General features: G+C 40.4%; 1 protein-coding gene across 2 annotated transcripts in view; it reads left to right on the top strand.

Annotated features, from left to right (window-relative positions):
• The first annotated feature begins 661 nt into the window (after positions 1 to 661).
• Positions 662 to 21011, top strand: part of MIPEP (mitochondrial intermediate peptidase) — a 56568-nt gene continuing 36218 nt past the window's right edge. The window contains exons 1-13 of one of the 2 annotated variants that reach the window (XM_081860371.1): positions 662 to 971; positions 2895 to 3068; positions 3702 to 3790; positions 4915 to 5001; positions 6458 to 6521; positions 6858 to 7040; positions 7984 to 8140; positions 9334 to 9382; positions 9904 to 9964; positions 11430 to 11482; positions 17031 to 17184; positions 18723 to 18800; positions 19309 to 19513. In XM_081860371.1, coding sequence (XP_081716497.1) covers positions 816 to 971; positions 2895 to 3068; positions 3702 to 3790; positions 4915 to 5001; positions 6458 to 6521; positions 6858 to 7040; positions 7984 to 8140; positions 9334 to 9382; positions 9904 to 9964; positions 11430 to 11482; positions 17031 to 17184; positions 18723 to 18800; positions 19309 to 19513 — 1510 coding nt within the window. In that variant the 5' untranslated portion in view covers positions 662 to 815. Of the gene's footprint in view, positions 972 to 1018; positions 1188 to 2894; positions 3069 to 3701; positions 3791 to 4914; positions 5002 to 6457; positions 6522 to 6857; positions 7041 to 7983; positions 8141 to 9333; positions 9383 to 9903; positions 9965 to 11429; positions 11483 to 17030; positions 17185 to 18722; positions 18801 to 19308; positions 19514 to 21011 lie in introns of those variants that run through there. The other variant, XM_081860372.1, reaches the window with a different exon arrangement.

The following is a 21011-nucleotide window of genomic DNA, read 5'->3' as shown; positions in this document are numbered from 1 at the left end:
CGCTTCAGGCAGCAGGATCTGCAGGGGCAGCAGATCCAGATGTGGGTCTTTATTCTTCCCCCACCCCCTTGTGCATGATGTAGAATGATCTTCACTCAGGCCTTTTCCTTGGCGGCGAGGGGGAGGCCATTTTATATTCATATATGGGGCCTGGGATGCCCATTCGTCTCAGAAAGATTCCCACTTCAGATGAAATCTGCACAGCAATCTGTGGCTCGGGTGTAGTATTTACACCTAAAAGTGGTAGAGCTGTAAATAATGTCGTCCATGCAAGGTGCAAGGATGGGGCGTCGTTTTTAAATATTCTTTCGGGTGAAAAAAGGAAGAAAAAAAGGCAGCAAACAAAATGCCTTGCAGCGTGAAAAGTTGCAACCCCCTTTTTGTAAGGATTCTTGCTTGCTTGCATTATTTACTAGTTCATTCGCTTTCCCTATTAAAACAGCGTTCAAAAACTAAGTAGAGCCGGCGCATCATCATCTTTACCATCATCTCCTTCAGCTGCCCGCCTCCGCCTCGGAGAATAAGGATAATTGAAAACATAAGCACGGAAAGCCGAAGCGCCACCTGGCTCGGAAATCCCTCTTGCCGCCACACCGGGGCGAATGTCTGCCTCCAGGACGCGAGAGGGGAGGCGACGAAGCTCCTCCTCACGGCCCGGCCGCGTAAGAGGTCGCCGCCGGAACCAGGAACAAGCGAGGCCGAGGCACTCTAGCGGCCTGGTCGGCGTGTAGCGAAAGGAGCTGTTCCCCTTCAAGAAAAAGAGTACAGGCCGAGCAGGCAGGCCGGCAGGCGGGGAGGCCGGGGCCGGGGCCGCCATGCTGGCCGGCTGCGGTCGTGTGGCGCGGTCTGCCGCGGCCGGCCTGAGGTGGGGCCCGCCCGCTCCCCAGAGATGGGTCAGCACCAGCTGGTCCCCGGTGGGCGCTGCCTTTAACGCTCAGCAGCAGCACCGGCGGGAGCTGGGGAAGAAAACGGTGAGAGGCTGCCTGGGCCGGGGAGGCTGGGGCGACCCCCTGACGGGGTCGGAGAGAGAAAGGCTTGTTCTGAGCCCCAGAACCTCTTTTCGGTGCCAAGACTCCGGAGCAAGCGATGCGAAGACTGTGCACGGCCAGAATTTTATTTTTATTTCTGCCTGCTTCCAAAAGGAATAGATAGCTGCAACCACCCATCCCTTTATCTTCACCACAGCGGTTTGTCTGTGTGTTGTTTCATACCCGTGCATAATTGTTTTGCATTATTGTGTGCTACTTAAAGGTTTTTTAAAAGTGGTTTATATCCACTACCGCTCCTAAATAAATAAAACAGCCCTGTGAGGTGGGTTAAGCAGCTGGCCTAAGTTTTGTGGCGGAGTGGAGATCTGACCCAAAGTGCCTCAGGTTTGAATAAAACACCTTAACTACTACACCACACCGGGGTCTTCACTGAATTTCCCCACAGAATAGTCCTTGATTTGAATTATGGGGTTAGGAACACCTCCACCCCATAGAGCTTCATGGCATGGTAGCTCAGACAGCTAGAAATCCAGCAGGAACTTTTTTCACCACTGCCTCTCTATGCTAGAATAAACTTTCCAAGCTCTTTGCTTGTTGTGCTCTGCTAAAGCATACCTGCACACTCCTTGTTCTGCTAAGTTGCAGCACTGGCATAAGGGTTCAGTAAATTCCATGTACCCACTGTTGGTTTGGGGTGAGCTGAATTTTAACTCTGAACTAATCCTGGATCATCAACATGTCACATAGCACAGCCCTATGGTTGACCTGAAAAGCCAGCGAGAGTTGTCAGTAAAACACAGGAACAATCCATAAAAGGCGACAACCTTAGGATTAACAGTGGCATTTGGAAATTAGTGACCATTCAAGAGTTTTGTTTCTTTGGGAAAGTGTTTAGCAAGTTATGGTAACCTGGTGTAAGAGATCACTAATGTATATACTGCAACTCAGTTTCCAAGTTATCCTATACAGTACTGTACTCTGTTTTTCAGTTCTCAGTGTAGTTCCTTATGCAGCCAAAACACCTTAACTACTACACCGCACTGGTTCACAGTGTCTGGGGTCTTCACTGAATTTCCCCACACTCCAGAGAGAAAAATCTGCAGGCTTGGGTAAATACTGAGGTTTTGTGTATGCGTGCAGATGTAAATGTGTGTTCAGTGGTAGCTCTGTTCCTGAAGGCCTCTGTTGTTGTACCTTTTGGTTCTCGAACACTGAAAACCCAGAAGTAAATGCTTCCAATTTCAAATGTCTTTGGGGGAACTTGAATGTGCGACGTGACTTCTGCTGAGTGCAAGAAGCTGTTACAACCAATGGGAAGATGTGCCTTGGTTTTCAAACTTTTCGGAAGACGAATGGTCTTCCAGAACAGATTATGTTCAAGATCCGAGGTACCACTCTGTAATGTACATCATAGACACTTGCACATATATATGACACATGAACACATATGTTGCAGACACATGCATATATAAACCTATGGGGGGGAGCCCCAAAGCATCACTATAACTGAATAAGCTCAGGGGATACAGGATGCTGACTGCCTATGGGATGGGGTGAATGGAGCACCCTAAAAGACGGCATGGCTCACCAGCTGAACTGAGTAACAGCATCTCAAGCAACAACATTTTGTTGAAAATCATACCAGTGATTCCCACTTGTACTATAAACACAAGACGCTGTAATATTAATTTAGGAATCTACTTCGGGCACCCAAATAAAAACATAATTGCCGTGTTGTGGAGTTGGTGATTAAATGAAGTGTGCTGAAACATTTTCACACTTCATGTATTTTTACAAATACAGCTTAAATGTAAAAAGCGGGTTTATAATTTATAGCATTGCTGTGAAACAGAAAAAGTTGTAGTGTATTTATTATTTATATGGGACCTGTTCTCTGTGTTTTAGGGTCTGTTTGGTGTACCAGAGTTGAGTTGTCCAGAAGGATTTCAAGAAGCTCAAGAAAAATCACTGCAAGAAACAGAACGGCTAGTACAAAAAGCATGTACTACACCGCCTGGGAAGGAGATAGTCATGATCTTTGATCAGCTCTCAGATGCTTTGTGTAGAGTAGCAGATCTGGTAAGATACTTTTGAAACTTTGAAATTGCCATTTGTTAATTATCACATTTCTAGATTCCAGTTTTGTAAATTTTGTCAAATGCAATGGGAACTATATCAATGTTATAATTAACAATGAAACTAAATGAGATTTCCTGCTAAAACAGACAAGCCTGTTGCTCTAACTCCTTGATTTCTTTTTTAAAATGTAGTGCCCAATATAGTGAGCATTGGGCTTGTTAATACATTGCTTTTAGGCAGTAATTTATTTACTGGGGATTATGCCGTTGTGTTAGATTGTGCATGTATTTGTTTTGCATGTTTTGGTAACCCACTGCTAATTATGGCATCCCATTACGTATACAGACAGTAGAATAGACATGTGGCTGATCCTCAAGCAGGGTGGTACAAAGACTTTCCTCCTCTCATGTTCATCTGTGTATGAAAATAATTTAAATGTGTTTTTTCCTAAGGCTGTGTGAGGAAAATGCCATGTTTAATAGTATCAATAGATTGTACTGCTATGAAACACAAGATGCTCTTATGAAAAAAGATTCACATGGCAATTTAAGTTTGAATTTCTAACTTTTCTTTAAATATCAAAATAAACATTTCCCTATCACTATTATGGTTTCTTTTTTTCTACTGCTTTAGGCTGACTTTGTGAAAATTGCCCATCCAGATTTTGCTTTCAGAGAGGCTGCTGAGGAAGCCTGCAGAAGCATTGGCACTATGGTAGAAAAGTATGTTTTATTCATTATGTTACAGTTTATCTGTTTATTGAATGCTGCTATGAACAGTAGACAACAAGGTGTTTTGTTTTCCTATGTGTTCTAAAGTCTTTCTGGAAACAAAGAGAATCTCTCTTCCAATTAAGAAATCAGGTAAAAATATTTTTTAGTTTATAGTAATTACAGCCCTGATACTCTAATTCTAAATACATGTTTCCTAACCACTAGGGCTGTTTCCAGATTGACATCTAATAGCGTTACTAATTATAATTGAGATATTGTGCTTTTACAATGTGTTATATTTTTCTATGTTCTCTCCATACCAGTGGAAGGACATCATCCTATTGGTGGGGAAAGCAATGGTCCATATTACATGAGTGGTCATTTAAGAAAAATGAAATCCAAGAGTTCCATTTAAAAAAAAAAACCCAGTTATTTAATTGGCTCCAAAATGCTTATTGATTTAAGCATGATTGCTTTTCATGAAATTAAAAAAAGAAAAGAAGTAGTACTAAGCAGTTGTTTTGAATGAGAAGTGCAGGCCTAACATCTGGATGGCTCAGTTGCTTAGAGCGTGGTGCTGATAATGCTAAGGTTGCAGGTTTGATCCCCATATGGGAGAGCTGCATTGCAGCGGGTTGGACTAGATGATCCTCAGGGTCCCTTCTAACTCTACATGCCACAATTCTAAGATGGGAAGTGTTTATTGGGAGGAGCCACTTATTATAATGTTTCTTGCTAAAATAGCCTTGCATGGTGCAGGGGAAAGGCTGCCTCCCCAAAAATGACTGCTGGAGAGCAAAACCTTTACACCCAGCAAGGCCCCTGTTGCACGGGTTGGGGTTGGGGTCTTTTGCTGCCTGTTAGTTCTTTTTATGGCTGCAGCAATCTTAATACGCTACTTACTTTCATTGTTGTGTTGTGAATAGGTACCTGTTGACTGATTTGTTGCTCTCATCTACACTTCACTGGTTATGGTGATGTTAACATTCTGTGGTGTCTGAAAACAACCTGACAGTTTAAAAGACACGACAGAAAAATTCTGCAGAAATAGTAAACCTAAAAATGTTTTTGTTACTGTACTGTGAAATAATTGTATTACTAGCAACTGATCCTTTAATCTTCTGTATTTCTAGATTAAATACAGATGTAGATTTGTGCCAAAGTCTAAGAAAGTTGTTGGCTGATAAAGGTGTAATGGCGTCCCTTGATCCAGAAACAAGGTACGCATTTTTAATTTTGTTTCAGTAGATATTTCTTCATGATACTCAGAATGTTGGCTATTTAATGTTCTACATACCTTATTACAATATAGGTAGTTCAAAACACAGAGAAATTATTTTCATAGTATACCATATTTGTGAGTCTAATTCCAGTCTTTAACTATGGAAAACATTTTGTTAGTGGTCTAGGTAACCTATGGTTACAAGTGCCATTTCATGCTTTGAAATATAGTTCCAATATATCCAGACTTGTCCTTTGATAGACTTACCATGCTTCCATCTACATTCCTCAATCCAGAATCTACTCGCTACTCTGAAACTGAAGGGACTTTTGTAAAATTCTGTGCTTTCCTCTGGAAATTTTAAAACTCCATGGTTTGGTCCGGGTTGGTAACCGAAGAAGTGTGCATGCACACGAAAGCTCATACCTAGAACTAACTCAGTTGGTCTTTAAGGTGCTACTGGAAGGAATTTTTTTATTTTGTTTTGACCATGGCAGACCAACACGGCTACCTATCTGTAACCTAACACCCCAATTATCATGGTCATCTTAAATTCCTTTTGACTTTTTTTGTCTAAGGCCTCAGAGCTATACCAGACTTATGGTCAGTGTGCCACAAAAAAGTTTGCAAGCAAAACATGATAATATTTATTGTTAGAAGGAATTAAACAATGCAAATATTTGTCTTCCCTGTGAACATGAAGGTTGTCTGTATCTAGTTTATTTAATCAATGTAGCAACACCCTACGACACTTAGTTCCATGAGACTGCAATCCTAACCCTGCTTACGTGGGAGTAAGCACCATTGAATTCAACAGGACTTACTTCTGAGAGCACATGGTTAGGATTGTTTTGTACATATGCCATATGGAAAGCTATTTTCATTTTTAAAAAAAGATGTTCCATTGCTGTGAGCTTGGATCCATGTTATTATTTGTTTTCATCAGCACCAGGCAATTAGTGAGTAAATTGCATAGTTCATGATTCTGCTGACTTGACTGTGAAGTCAGCTGGTTTGTCATTGTTATTGATTTTCAATATTTCCTGTATGCCACACTCAGTTTGTGGAATATCCTCTAAGGCATGGCTGGGACTGATACTGTCCATTTTTCAGTGCCAGCTGAAATCTTCCTCTGCTTCCAGGTCATTTGGATATTTCAGGGCAGTTTGCCTGTACAGAAATAGTGATGGAGGATTTTTTTAAAAATTGAATTTGTATTGCTTTTGAATCTTTTTTACGTATTTTAATAATTGTAACACGCTCTGGGGTCCTGTGGTGAAAAGTGGGATAGAAATTATATTAAATAATGAATAAATTATATTGATAGTTCCCTACATTGACAAATTAGAACTTGGTCTGCAACATAATAATCTGCAAAATGTAATATATATCTGTAAAAGGGATGAGTCTATAACAGTACATGTCCTGGAGTTAATGTGATTTTATTATTTCAGGCGAGTAGCAGAACTTTTCATGTTTGATTTTGAGATCAGTGGTATTCATTTGGATGAAGAAAAGGTAAGTTATTTCCATTATAAGAAAGGCTATTGGCTGAGCCTTCTAGAAACTAAGCCCTTATCCCAAGCATAATATGCTGATTAACCACCATAATCAAGATTTACAGAATACAATGATCCTTAACCTTAATGGCATGGTATTAATTTCTACAGCTAAGATACTATGGTCTTAGTTTTTAAAACATCTTAATTTCATAAGGAATATGTGTGCATGGGAATATTCCCACAGATTGCTGAACCAATGCAGTGCAGGAATCTCAACTAAAGCTTTTTAAGATGTGAACAGAAACTATATTTTAAAGAAATATTTATTACTCTGTTTATTTCTCATTTGCAGCGAAGGAGAGCAGTAAATCTCAATGTCAAAATATTGGATTTGTGTAATGAATTTCTCATAGGATCTCATCTTCCAAACAAGGTTGACAAGCACATTTTACCAGAACACATTCGGCATCATTTTGCAGTTGAAGGCAATTATGCCCAAATCAGTGGTCTCAGTGCTGATAGTCCTGATGATCTGGTATGTATACATGAAGTACGTTACAGCACCATATACAGTACGATCACATCTTACAAGCGTTTAACTCATTTTAGTTCAACCCTATGTGGTTGAAGGCCATTTGGTTGAAATCCACAAGTTAAATGCAAGCAAGGCCCTCTTGGCACATCGGTTCTAGGATGCTCTCATGAGATCTCTTGGAGTCATCCTTGTTCCTATGAGGTCTTGTGCCAGCATCCCTAGCCTTCTGGAGCCGATGTGCTGAGTGGGCCTTGCCAAGCAAGCAAGGCAGGGAGCTGAAAAGTTCTTTTCACACTGGGAAAACCCAACAACCCAAGTTAGGGACCATCAGTACAATTCCATAGTATGTGCTATGTAAAGAAGACTTCTTTTGTCTGTCTGGGATCTTCCAACTTTCAGCTAGGTTCTTTAAGTACATGAGATGGAAGAAAACCTTCAACTATAACCATTTGTCTGCATGGAGGTCTTTTAACTGTATACCCCACACCTAAGCCATAGGTGCGATGACTAAATTTGCAAATGCTATCTTTTTTAATGCTCCATCTAATGACCGGGGAAAGGGATTCAGAAATTGACCAGTTAGGGAAGAAGTGAATATTCCTACTGTCTCTTCCCTTCATTTGCAACAGGGTGATACTGTATAAAGTGGTACCTCGGGTTACAGACGCTTCAGGTTACAGACTCCGCTAACCCAGAAATAGTACCTCGGGTTAAGAACTTTGCTTCAGGATGAGAACAGAAATCGTGCTCTGGCGGCAGCGGGAGGCCCCATTAGCTAAAGTGGTGCTTCAGGTTAAGAACAGTTTCAGGTTAAGAACGGACCTCTGGAACGAATTAAGTACTTAACCCGAGGTACCACTGTAATATAAATGTCTTTTCATCAATTTCTGCATTTTGCTATTGTAGTTGTCCATATATTGCTTTTCTTTTGAATTAACCTTAGGTACGTGAAGTTGCCTACAAGGTTTTCCTGTACCCAAATGCTCAGCAATTACACTGTTTAGAGGAACTTCTTACCAGCAGAAACCTTCTGGCCCAGTTAGTAGGATATGATACATTTGCTCATCGGGCTCTTCAGGGGACAATGGCCAAAACTCCAGGTAATGCTAATTGTGAATTATGCCAGGATAAATGCAGGCTGTGCAGATTGTTACAAGAGATTAGTAGTACATGGGAGGAGAGAAAAGTGGGAGGGGATCATTTTCCTTTGTGTTCAATTTCCCCTTCCCCTGGCAACAGTTTCTCTCATATTGATTCGAATGGGAGGGAAATAACACTAGCTCTGTTTCAGGAAAGTAGGATGCCTTTGGATCCTGTGGATCTACAGCCTTTCCTGGCATGCCCCTGACAGCACCCTGCAAGGCCCATATTTGCCCTCTCCCAACACCTGAGGGGCACTGTGTGGACCTTTTCACAGCCTCGTGGGGGAGGCATACGAGGTTGGATCTCCCTCTCTAAAGGTGGACCTTTGTTTCTCTCCATCCTCTGAAAGGGGGCGTCAGAGAATCCTGTGGTCCGGGCACACTCTCCCAAGGAACATGAAATTGCAGTCAAACACTAATTTATGCAGTGTCAGAATGTTTTAAATATATTACATCCTCATACGAAATACACTGCATAGAATGATGTCTCAGTGAAATTGTTGTGTTAAAGAAATGTTGCTGCTTGTTATTTTAGTTATGTTGACTGTCCATGAGTATTTATTATTTGCTGCTTATGGAGAACTTCCTTATTCAATATATTCACATTGTTTCAAAGTTCCAGTGAGCTTTGCATGGGGAACCTGTGGCCCTTCAGATGTTGTGAGACTACAATTCTTGCCATCTCTGACCATCCCAGGCCGTCCTTGCTGTGACTAATGGGAGTTGGAGTCAAACAATACCTGTTGGTCCACAGGTTCCTCAGCCGTAGTAAAGTTGAATACTGAAAACTTTTGCATTACAACTGAATTGTTATCAGACAGCTTTAAATTAGGAAACCAGAAACCTTGCACTAGTCAGCTCAGTTGATTCAGCTATGACCTGCTGTAGTTCTTGTACGGCTGAAAATGAACCTACACTAATGTATCCAGAGTCAGAAATTTCAGGTTTAATTTTGCTTAATGGCTTCTTTAGTAAATAAAACAGATAACCACTACATTCAGCCTTTTTAAAAAAACTATGACTTAATTCACTTCTGAATTATGAATCGTTTAGAAGATTACTTTAGATGAAAGTTTACAGCTGTATATAAATTATTTCTTAAGTGTTCTTTCTGCCTACTGTACCAATATTTCTTCCATTCTGTTTTTTAGAGAAAGTAATGCAATTTCTTGAGAAGCTTTCAGATAAGTTATTCAGTCGGTGAGTTTATTTTTTAATAAGATTTAAAAGGAGAACAAATTTGCCTTGCTGCCAGGTAAAAATCTTGTAATATTACTAGCAGAATCAATAAAAAATACACTTAGATTTCATAATTAATCCCCCCATCTTATTTCTGCAAGATTATTGTAAAGGATTATATCTAATCAACTACAGATTAAGGTCATACTGTAATTGTAAAAATATTCTGAACGGTGGATGTCTCACTGCCAGCCAAAAGGCCCTTTCATGGTAAACGTACCAATGTTCTGTTTTCCAGTGATGTAAAGAGGGAAACCAGCCAAATATTTTCTGTATATTGGAAAGTATTATCCCTTACTGAAAAACCTATTCTAAAAAAGCAGAGAAGAATCACAACTCTTTATGGCACATTTTGTTCGTTTGCTTGTGTGAAAGATACATTTATTTGCAAAATGGACAAATGATTGTCTAGTAATTGTATTATACTACAAAGTCTTTTGAAAAGCACTTTAACAAAATATTATGGTGAAATTGTTTTTCAGTACTCTAAAGGATTTTGAAATGATGAAAGGCATGAAAATGAAACTAAATCCTATAAAATCAGTAAGTATTATTTTGCATTTACTTTTTCTCAACTTGAATGAGTTGAATGCTAGTTTGAGAAAATACTTTCTATAATTTCAGAGTTATGTTGACGTAATCTAAGCTTTCTCTTTCTCTTGGCTTTGTATTATAACGGTGTTGGGTTTCAAGGCTCTTTTCTCTAAGGGAAACTAACCACTTAAAAGAAGATATTGGTTTAAACACAGTGATTTATGTGGTAGCCAAAACTTAAGATGGAAAATGTAATGTCTTCTCTTGAGTATGTCAAACATTTTGTTCAATTAGTTTTTGCAAGCTTGAAAAGGCAGAGGCCAGATTTGAAAAACTGCATGTGTCTAGCCTGTGTGTTGGCAGGCTCCAGTATTTTTGTTCAGAAACCACGGTCTTTCCAATAACTGGGTTGCTGCATGATTATTCTAATAGTTCTGCCTCACAATGTATAATTTGGGACCTCAAATGCCCCTCAATGAAATTTGGTTGGATAAATACAAGTGGACATCTTGAAGCCTTTTAAGTCTTAGATCACATTATTTGATTATATTTAAATCTTCTAGCTGCCTGCCCTGAATGCTCAAGGCAAGTTCACTGTTCCACTTTTCACTTGCTGCTTTGTACTTTGATGCGGTCATATCATCTGTAAATGATGTAGATATGTTAAATCTGTGCTTTCCTTTGTAAAATACACAGAAGTGGTAGGTAAATTCTTTCCTGATCATCATTTCTTTGTATTTCTCCCCGCTCCAGAAAACTGGAGATACTTAATTGAACATGCCCCTTTTAGAGCGGATGCATGTGGAAGGAGATGTTTGGCTTAAGTTACTGTACAAAAGAGATGATGGTTTAAAAAAAGCATCTTGAATTTTGCCTTTGATGTCATTGATAGCCCTTGCCATCACTGAAACACAGGTATCATGTGCTCCCAGTTATCGGTTTGGTGTTTGGTCACATATTTTTCATTTGTTACAGGGGTGGCTATAAAATGTAGGGCCTTTTCAGCAGTAGCACCCAGTTAAGGAACTTTGTATCTAGAGAGGCTCACCTGCTAACATCCTTCTTCATCTTTTGATAGCAGGTGGAAACCATAATTTTTCAAAGGGCGTTTGGCTTGCTAAAATATTAGGATGTTAGCAGCGTGCTTAGCTGGATTATTTGCTTAATTCTTGCTTTGGACTTTATTTTTGTTTGTTTTCTAGTTGTGTTATTGTTGATACACTTTTATGTAAAACCTTAACACTGGCAATGAAGTGATATATATGTTCGAGAAACAACATGGCCAGAACTTGTCAACTATGCACCGTGCATAAGCTGAATAGTCAGGTTGTGTACAGGGCAGGTGAGATCGCACCTAAAGCTCTGTGAAAACAGTCATTACAGAAATGCTGCTGTGGAAAGAAAGCTGTTGGATCTGACTTGTTTCATTTGATTTGTGTTATGTGTTTGAAAACGTGAATGCTTTAATTTTCAGAAATTGATGCCTTGGGATCATCCATACCACAGTGGTGTCCTGCGTGCTGAGAGGTCAGTGTTATGGCCTTCTGCTGCAACTGGTGTATCTAGCACTTTATTTGCATTCTGATACTTAGATTTTAGTTGTTAAAAGTTCTGCTATAGTTATCATATATACTCCTGTAGCAAATCACTGTTTCTTTACATTTTTGTATTATTTTGAAATGTGTGTTTTTGTTTGCACTTGCATTGGAGCCAGCCACAACTTTTCAATGTATATATTTTCTGTATAAGAGCTGAGATAACTACCAGGTTGTAGTTTTCTTTTCTGTGCAGGAGGGTATGGCTAAGAATCTATTTGTATTGGTCACCTTTCTCCAAAACCATGTGTGTGTTCTGGGGGGGAAAGCATTTAAACCCCTCTGCTATCTGTTGGATTTTTTAATTGATATAACTGAATCCTCCCAAAGTAAAATGTGCCAGTGTCTTCCCAGATAATATTCATTATAAATACCGAACATACATTTTTTTAAAATCACACTGAAGCCAGCAAAACACATATGTACCATGTACATGTCAATAATTATTCCTAGTTAATTCATTTCCTCAGTTGATCTTTAAAGAGAGGCATTGTGATACCTTAAGCTATTGTAATAAAATAATATTGTGGTTAGCTTATCATCTTACAGCATAACAGACACATTACAGTCAGTGAACGTACAGTGGTACCTTGGGTTACATATGCTTCAGGTTCCATACGCTTCAGGTTCCAGACTCTGCTAACCCAGAAATAATACCTCAGGTTAAGAACTTGCCCTGGGCAAGTCTACCAGCCCACCTCCCACCATCGTCAGCTCCCCTAAAACTAAGGCGGAAGGCATCTTGATTCCTTGGAGTCAGTTTTCAGGGGTGCAGGGGGCACAGATGAATTGGGGGGGGGGGCAGGTATGTCCCGCAGCCTGAGGCCCTTCCACATGTACAGCAGGATTTTGCGTCCAGGCCTATTAATAGTAACATTTCTGTTTGTAAACACCAGGGGGAGCTCCTGCATCAGTTTGCCACCTTTTCTGCATAGCTTTGTCAAGTTTTCTTTTGGAAAGATGAGCTGCCTTTTAGCTTTGCCATAAGAGAACAGCAATAGTTTTCATTTTACGATATGTCATTTAAAATGATGTTTTGTCTGTGATGTGGCATTTGTGTTGACTATATGTTTTTGTAGTCATATCATTTATACGGACATGACGAATACGTCAGTGCATGTTTGGAACACTGGATATCAAATTCTGAAATATGTCAAGGGCCGTCATTTGTACAAAAAACCCCCCACAAACCCCCATCACTGAAATCATGATAAAAACAAAACATCACATCCAGCCTTGCCCACTAAAACAATACTAATACATTACGAAATGGAAATGTATTGCTACATATATTTGTAATTTGACTCAGTGCTTTTAACCCAAAATTGCCAGCCAGATTTTTCCTTTGTCTTCTTCCAACTTTCATTGCTCTGGATCATACTGGCAGTCAACCATATGGAATTTGGTTCATTTCTTTTTATTAGACAGGACTGCAGCTAGGAAGCTGGCGAGATCAAATATAATCCAGTGAATCTGAGTTGTCAGTAGGAAGACCAATATATCCTCTTCCCTCCAATCCCTTTTGTTTCCCAATCACTTGAGGGCTTACAAAACACATTTTATTTATGTATACATTTTTTTTAATGTAATGCGTTCAAGATATGTAAGCATGGAGAACAGTAGTTCAATTATTCTGCACATCATATATAAAAAGGGACTGGTAATTATACACTCAATTCAGTGTTCAAAAACCTGATAATGCCTATCACTTACCTAGTATCTTCCCATTATCATATTTCCTTTTCCAAATTAATTCAAGGTTAGTACATATTAAAATCCTAATCAGGTACACTACAGTGGTATTCTTGAGGGGGAGTATGTTTTGTTTAGCTCAAGTGTGAGGATTGATTGATTGATTGATTGATTGATTTTTGGCCCAAGGACTACATTTCATCTTGGTCAAACCTCATGGCGGGGGGTTGCATGCCAGTCGTGGGCAGAACTACCACCACTTACACACATATCCACACGCACACATCCACACACACACACACACACACACAATCTGAAAGTTTTAAATCCATGTTTGTCTCTTTCTTCAAATAACTGTTCAGGGCTGCAATCTGAAGTACGTATCACCTAGGAGAGCCAGCATGTGAGGCAGATATAGTGTTGGTCTTGGACTGGGAAGACTTGATTCAAAACACCCCTTGGCCATAGAACTCCTTGGGTGGTCTTAAGCCAATCACTGTTTCTTACTCTGCGTTATGCCACAGGGTTGTTGGGAACATAAAATGGGTAATCCCATGTACACTGCCCTGAGCAACTTGGAGAAAGCATAGACATGCAGAATATGAGAAATAAATGATTACACCTATTTAGGAGTAAGCTGTAAGTATTGTTGTCTGGCATGCAGTTAATGCTAGAAATGATTTAAATGAGTCATTTTTTTGGCTAATGTATTCCAATGTTTTGGTTGTTAAAACAAAATCTCAAAATGCTCAACAATCAAACAAACAAAAAAACCAAGACTTTGTTTTATATGGGGTAATTATATTATATTTCCCCCTTTTATTGGCATATGTTATGGTTATGGAATGCTGCAAGAAATTATTTCCCCGTGTGATAGCTACAGTTCTGAATGTTCAGTGATTAATGATATTGAGTAAATATAATCCTTCCTTTAATTACTAGGTCTATCAAAAAGATTTTGAATAAAGTTGATGACAGCTATAATACACAAGAGTCTTAACTTCTTTCCAAATGTACAACTTAAATGAATGCCGTTTTATACTCCTTCATTTTATTTGGACTGAATGAAGCCATCTAGGCTTAGAAATAATTGTTTACAATGGCACACTACATCTATTGCTCTTTAGCAGTACTTTCTTTTCAATTTGAATCGTGCTGTTTATGAAGAATAATGAACACCTCATTGTACCATTTAACTTCATGTTTAAAGCAGCTGGCTTGGTGTCTTGCCTTTCAAAATACTAGTAAATCAAATGCTGTATGATTAAGGCCATTGGATTTCTTCCCATAACTCATCCTTTTAATCTAAAACAGGATTTCACATCAAATAAAGAACCCAGTGCCCGCTATCATTTTATCAACTTTGTTAGTACATTTGCTGTGCTTTCTCAATCCTACATTTACCTTCTTGTGAAATGTGTTGTGGGGGGGGGGGGGAACCTCTTATTACAATGGTAATCCTGATGTAACATATCAAGCTTTGCCTCTAGAAACCAAGGAGTTGGAACCTGGTGTATGAAATACGTTTATATTTATCAGCAGTAAAACTGTCAGCAAACTTCATATACTTTAGCTGTATCCTGTGTACAATTCAGGTTGCATCACAATCAGTTGTTGCTTGATTTTTTAAAAAAACAAATGCTTGAGATAATTCATTGAATGGTGGGGCAGGGTGGGGCAGTCTCCTTACTTTCATTTGTTTGTTTGCTGCACTTCATAGCACTTAATTACTGTGCCTTTTTTGAGTACTAGCAGCATAGAAATTTGGATGGGGGGGGGGCTACTGTTACAGATATTCATTGGCTCAATTTGTGGGTTATGGTGAGCCATAGTTAATGGTTTACTTTGAATTCACCTGTCTGGACTGTTTTGCTCCTCTCTGCTAGCATAAGAGTGCAAGAAGAGCCCTGTTGGATCTGACCAAAGGCCCATCTAGTAGAGCGTTCTGTTCTCATGATGGCCAGCCAGATGCCTCTGGGAAGCCCACAAGTAAAATCTGAGTGCAACAGCACTCTCTCCACTTGCGAACCTTCGCAAGTGGTACACAGAAGCATACTGCCTTCAAAAGTGGAAGTGGAACATAGCCACAATGCATTTCTGTATTGCTCAAAATCCTTGAACATTTGGTTGCATTCTTCTGAAAGTTTCCCAGCTCTACAATACCCTTTTTATTTTAGGCAATCAGAACTGTACACGGTATTCCATGTGTGGTCACTTTATAGATGTGTATAACCACACTATGATATTGCCTTGCTTTTTTAAAAGTCATTTTCCTAATGTAAAATACTGTAAAGATAAAGGTAAAGGGACCCCTGACCATTAGGTCCAGTTGCAGACAATGCTGGGGTTGCGGTGCTCACCTCGCTTTACTGGCCGAGGGAGCCGGCATACAGTCATGTGGCCAGCATGACTAAGCCGCTTCTGGCGAACCAGAGCAGCACACGGAAACGCCGTTTACCTTCCCGCTGGAGCGGTACCTATTTATCTACTTGCACTTTGTGCTTTCAAACTGCTAGGTTGGCAGGAGCAGGGACTGAGCAACAGGAGCTCACCCCGTTGCAGGGATTCGAACTGCCGACCTTCTGATTGGCAAGCCCTATGCTCTATGGTTTAACCCACACCACCACCATACTGTAGCTAGGATCAAATATTGTAGCTGAACCCCAGAACACAGGAACCATTTGCCTTTATCTAGCAAAAATAAAATTGTGGTGCTACATGTGCAATCCACCTGATCTATTTATTGAAAATATTTGTAGGCCACCTTCTAGGGTGAAGAACAAACATTGACTACAGCTTGCGGTTAGTAAGGAGAGAGCTGTTAGTAAGGATAACCTGCTAAGCCAAACTTTGGCATAGCTTAGGGCTACTCAGCGGGTGGCGCTGTGGGTAAAACCTCAGTGCCTAGGGCTTGCCGATCGCATGGTCGGCGTTTTGAATCCTTGCGGCGGAGTGAGCTCCCGTCTTTCGGTCCCAGCTCCTGCCCACCTAGCAGTTCGAAAGCACCCCTAAGTGCAAGTAGATAAATAGGTACCGCTTTATAGCGGGAAGGTAAACGGCATTTCCGTGTGCTGCACTGGTGCTGGCTCGCCAGAGCAGCTTCGTCACACTGGCCATGTGACCCGGAAGTGTCTCCGGACAGCACTGGCCCCTGGCCTCTTAAGTGAGATGGGCGCACAACCCTAGAGTCGGACACAACTGGCCCGTATGGGCAGGGGTACCTTTACATTTACCTAGGGCTACTCAGCAGCAAAAGGAACCGGGACGAGCAAAGCAGCTGCAAGCTCATTTCTGGAATCTACATGTTTGTGTTGACATGATAAGTCAAGGTTTGCCTTAGCATGCCGCTGGTGCTGGCTCGCCAGAGCAGCTTCGTCACACTGGCCATGTGACCCGGAAGTGTCTCCGGACAGCGCTGGCCCCTGGCCTCTTAAGTGAGATGGGCGCACAACCCTAGAGTCGGACACAACTGGCCCGTATGGGCAGGGGTACCTTTACATTTACCTAGGGCTACTCAGCAGCAAAAGGAACCGGGACGAGCAAAGCAGCTGCAAGCTCATTTCTGGAATCTACATGTTTGTGTTGACATGATAAGTCAAGGTTTGCCTTAGCATGCCACGTGAATGAGACCATGTTTCTGCCTAAGTGTTGAACCAAGTAGATGCCCTATTTCTAGCAAGTGTGATGTTTTAATTCATTTAATTGTGGATTGCGTGATATAAACTGTTTAAATTGGGACAATGTTGTAGCTATTCACAATTCATTTCCTTCCATTTTGTATGTTTTAGGTATAATATTGAACCCAGCCTGTATTGCCCCTTTTTCTCTCTTGGAGCGTGTATGGAAGGCCTGAACATCTTGTTCAATAAACTCTTAGGGATCTCTCTTTATGCTGAACAGACCGTGAAGGGAGAGGTGTGGTGTGAGGATGTTCGCAAACTGGTAAGAATTCAAAGTCCTGAATTTCAGACCCCTTGTGCACAAAAACAATAAAGATAATAAGTAAATCCAGTTCACTGTTGAGCAAAGCACAAGATGCTTAGAAAGGAAGTTTTCTGAATTACACCGAAAAACACCTTGTAGGGCAGTTCATAGCTATTTGTTTTTAATTCCTGCATTGTCTTTGTTAATGTTGACAATCATTTTGTATAGCACCTTTAAATGCAAAAAGGCTTTATTTTGTGTGTACCCAAGTTGGCGCTTAAGAATATCTCTCTTGTTTCGATTTTAAAGAGAGGAGAAATATGTCAGGCTTTTAGGCCAATGGGAGGGAACAGACAGCAAAATGAAGAGGTGGATTCTGGTGACATTATCTAGAACTTACCTAGATCAAAGAAGGGCAGCATTTCTGGGAATTTTGGGTCAGATAGTGGTAAACAATTGGGACTTTTGGCAATATCTGATTTCCTGGGCCAGGAGGATTCTGGGCTGTTGGGTGTGAGTTTTCAAGCTTGAACTGCCTGCAGTTCCCTTCTCCTTGGTGCCCAGTTGTGACTGAGATAAATATTTGCCCAAGGCCACTGAGGAAGGGCTCAGTTCTGGTGCTACCTCTCCCTCCTTGCATTTTACAAATATGTTTAAGGAAGCAGCTTGAAAATGGCTACAGGCAAAAATTTCGTAAAGTTGAACAAGCCAAGACCTAAGAATGAGCTGCACAAACTTCAAAAGAAAATGTGTTTGATGGCACATTGAGACTAACTTTTAATAAGCTTTTTATTGCAAAATGGCATGAGCTTTCATGGGCAACAACCAACCTCAGATTCTGAGTTGGAACAAACTTTAAAGAAGATCATGGGAAAACAAATTTGCAAAACAAATTAAATATTTACAACTTAAATTCATTTCTTAATGCTTGAACTTGTATCCTGCTTTTCTTTTCTCTACGGTATTTCCAAAATCTAAAGCATGCATGTAGGAAAATGTGTCATTAAAATCAGTACTGTGACTAAGAAAAGATTTAAAAGCAGTTTTATCAGGTCCAGGGCATGCTTGCTTTCTCACATCTTTTTATTTCCTTTTCTTAATGCTTGCTAGTGGGTCATCTTTCTCACTTATACGTCAAAGTCCAAGTAACAGCAGGAGCTGTCATTCATCAAACATTTGTAAAGTGGATAAACTATTTCTGTCTCATCTTTCATAACTGTTTCCTATTAGATCTTTGCTCATATTGCTTAATTGTGATATATGTAGTGTGAAACAGATTTAAAACTCAAATATTGCTTTAAAAGGTATTGGTTATTTTTGTATTGCTTCATGAGTCATCCATCTGGATAAGCGGTAGAACTTGCATATTAAAACCTTTAGTAATCTTGTGAATGGGACTTGAATCACCTAGTAGTAGTTTGAATTCTACAACAAAGAGGAAAAAATTGTAAAATCATATAAAATGGTCAGATTTGGAATGTTCCCCCCATAAAGCCTACAGTAGCACCTCATTGGTTATTGGGTCTTTCACTTAGTACTTTTCTGTTTTATTTTAGGCAGTTGTCCATGAAGAAGAAGGATTATTGGGATACATCTATTGTGATTTTTTTCAAAGACCAGACAAGCCTTATCAGGTAACAATTCCCTAACATTACAAACGCTATGAGCCTTTTTTCTTCTTCTCAAAATATGATCCTGCAGCCCCTTGTGCCCCTCCGAACACATCTCTGGTCAGGAGATCTTTGTAAGGAACCAGGGGGCTGCTAGTGGAGGCGGGGATCATGGAAAATCTTCAAAGGGTTGAGTTGGTATTTCAGCTTCAAAAGCAGAATTATGCCCTGAAAGCATGCACCCAATTTGATCCCGGTATCTCCGTGTTCAACTGAATCGCCACATTTAAAATAAACCGATAAACAAACTTATAAGCAGAATGCCAAACAATCAAGTTAAACCAAAGGGCTCCACTTTGCTTAGCCACTCCATCTGTTCCGGTATGGTGCAACAGCTTGATTTCAGATGATTCTATAATTGTAAGCAGATTCTGTGACTGCTTGAAACCTTGCTGATGTCTTAAATTATATTAGTATGGTGAAGTATTGACGAAGAAGAGTGGTTTTTTCTGATCTAAATATATATTTATAGGATTGCCACTTTACGATACGTGGAGGCAGACTAAAAGAAAATGGAGAATACCAGCTTCCTGTTGTTGTCCTTATGCTAAGTTTGCCCCATTCCACTAGTAGTTCACCAACATTGCTTACTCCTGGGATGATGGAGAATCTCTTCCATGAAATGGGACATGCCATGCATTCTATGCTGGGAAGGACTCGATATCAACATGTCACTGGTAAGCTTACTGGTTAAAGTTCAAACAAGTACTTCATTTTTTACATGCAACCCTTTCATAGTTTGCACATGGTGTATCTGGTTGTACTTCAAGTAGAGGTTTTAGTCTTATCTTTAAAACAAAACAAATTCCTTCCAGTAGCACCTTAAAGACCAACTAAGTCAGTTCTTGGTATGAGCTTTCGTGTGCATGCACACTTCTTCAGATACTTCAGATTCTTCAGGTATCTGAAGAAGTGTGCATGCACACGAAAGCTCATACCAAGAACTGACTTAGTTGGTCTTTAAGGTGCTACTGGAAGGAATTTGTTTTGTTTTGACTATGGCAGACCAACACGGCTACCTATCTGTAACTGAATCTTATCTTTAAGGCAGCTGAGAGCAATTTTCTTACTGGCCTTTAAAAACTACTCCAAATTATCTTCTGTATATTACATATAAGCCTTTTCCCAACTGCCCATCATACTTTGTGTGAATAAGGAGCAGAAACGAGGGTGGTGCTATGCAGGAACAGACTTAATTCTTGATAGGTGGAGTAGTGAGCAGAGGCAGGGAGCAGATTTAGCCTCCATTCCAGTTGCATCCATGTCAAGGGTGATTTTGCTAGTATTAAAATAGTTCTGAATTTAATTTAATAGATCTTTAAATCTTTCAGATCAGTAGTAAGTGGTGAGCTAGGAATTTTGGTGTGTTGCAGAAGCTCCCTCCCCCAACTCTGTTGTGCTTAACCTTCCTTCAGACCCTTTGTGATTTCTCAGTTTCACTGTTACCCCCCTTCTTCCTCCTATCCTCCTTTAAATGATGTAGTTAAACTAGTTCTCATCCAGTGCAATGGGTGGGGGAACATAAGAAGAGCTTGCTGGGTCATGTCAATGGCCCATCTAGTCCAGCATCCTGTTCTCACAGTGGCCAACCAGGTGTTTGTCGGAAGCCTGCAAGCAGCATAAGTGCAGAATAGAACTCTGCCCACCTGCGACTCCCAGCAGCTGGTATTCAGAGGCATACTACCTCTGACAGTGGAAGTAGAACTTAGCCATCATGGCAAGTCGCCACTAAAAGCCTTATCGTCCATTAATTTGTCCAGTCATCTTTTAAAGCCATCCAAGTTGGTGGCCACCACCACCTCCTGTAGGAGCAAATTCTATAGCTTAACTACAAGCTTCATGAAGAAGCGCTGGGAGTGAGAAATGTACATTGTACCCCCCCCCAACTGGCACTATTCAGTAGATGTTCATGACACTCATGTTCCACACAGCCTCCGAGACCACAATAGATCTGCTAGCTAAGGCTAAGGAAACAAAACGTCGTTGCAACATGTTGTGGTTTGAGCGCTGCAAAAATGCAAGGACCCCCCCCCCATCTAGTAACACTGGAGGAAAAAAGTCCAGGTTGCGTACAAAGTGATGGGGAACCTCCAGCCCGCAGGCCTAATTAGGCTTGCCAGGTTTTGGAGGTTTGGAGTGGCTTTGGGCAAATCACACCCACCTTTCTTGTAGGCG

The sequence above is a fragment of the Podarcis erhardii genome (assembly GCF_964252035.2).
Source record: "Podarcis erhardii genome assembly, chromosome: 4".
In the NCBI taxonomy this organism is placed as follows: domain Eukaryota; kingdom Metazoa; phylum Chordata; class Lepidosauria; order Squamata; family Lacertidae; genus Podarcis; species Podarcis erhardii.
This window is presented reverse-complemented; position numbering and strand designations above follow the sequence as displayed.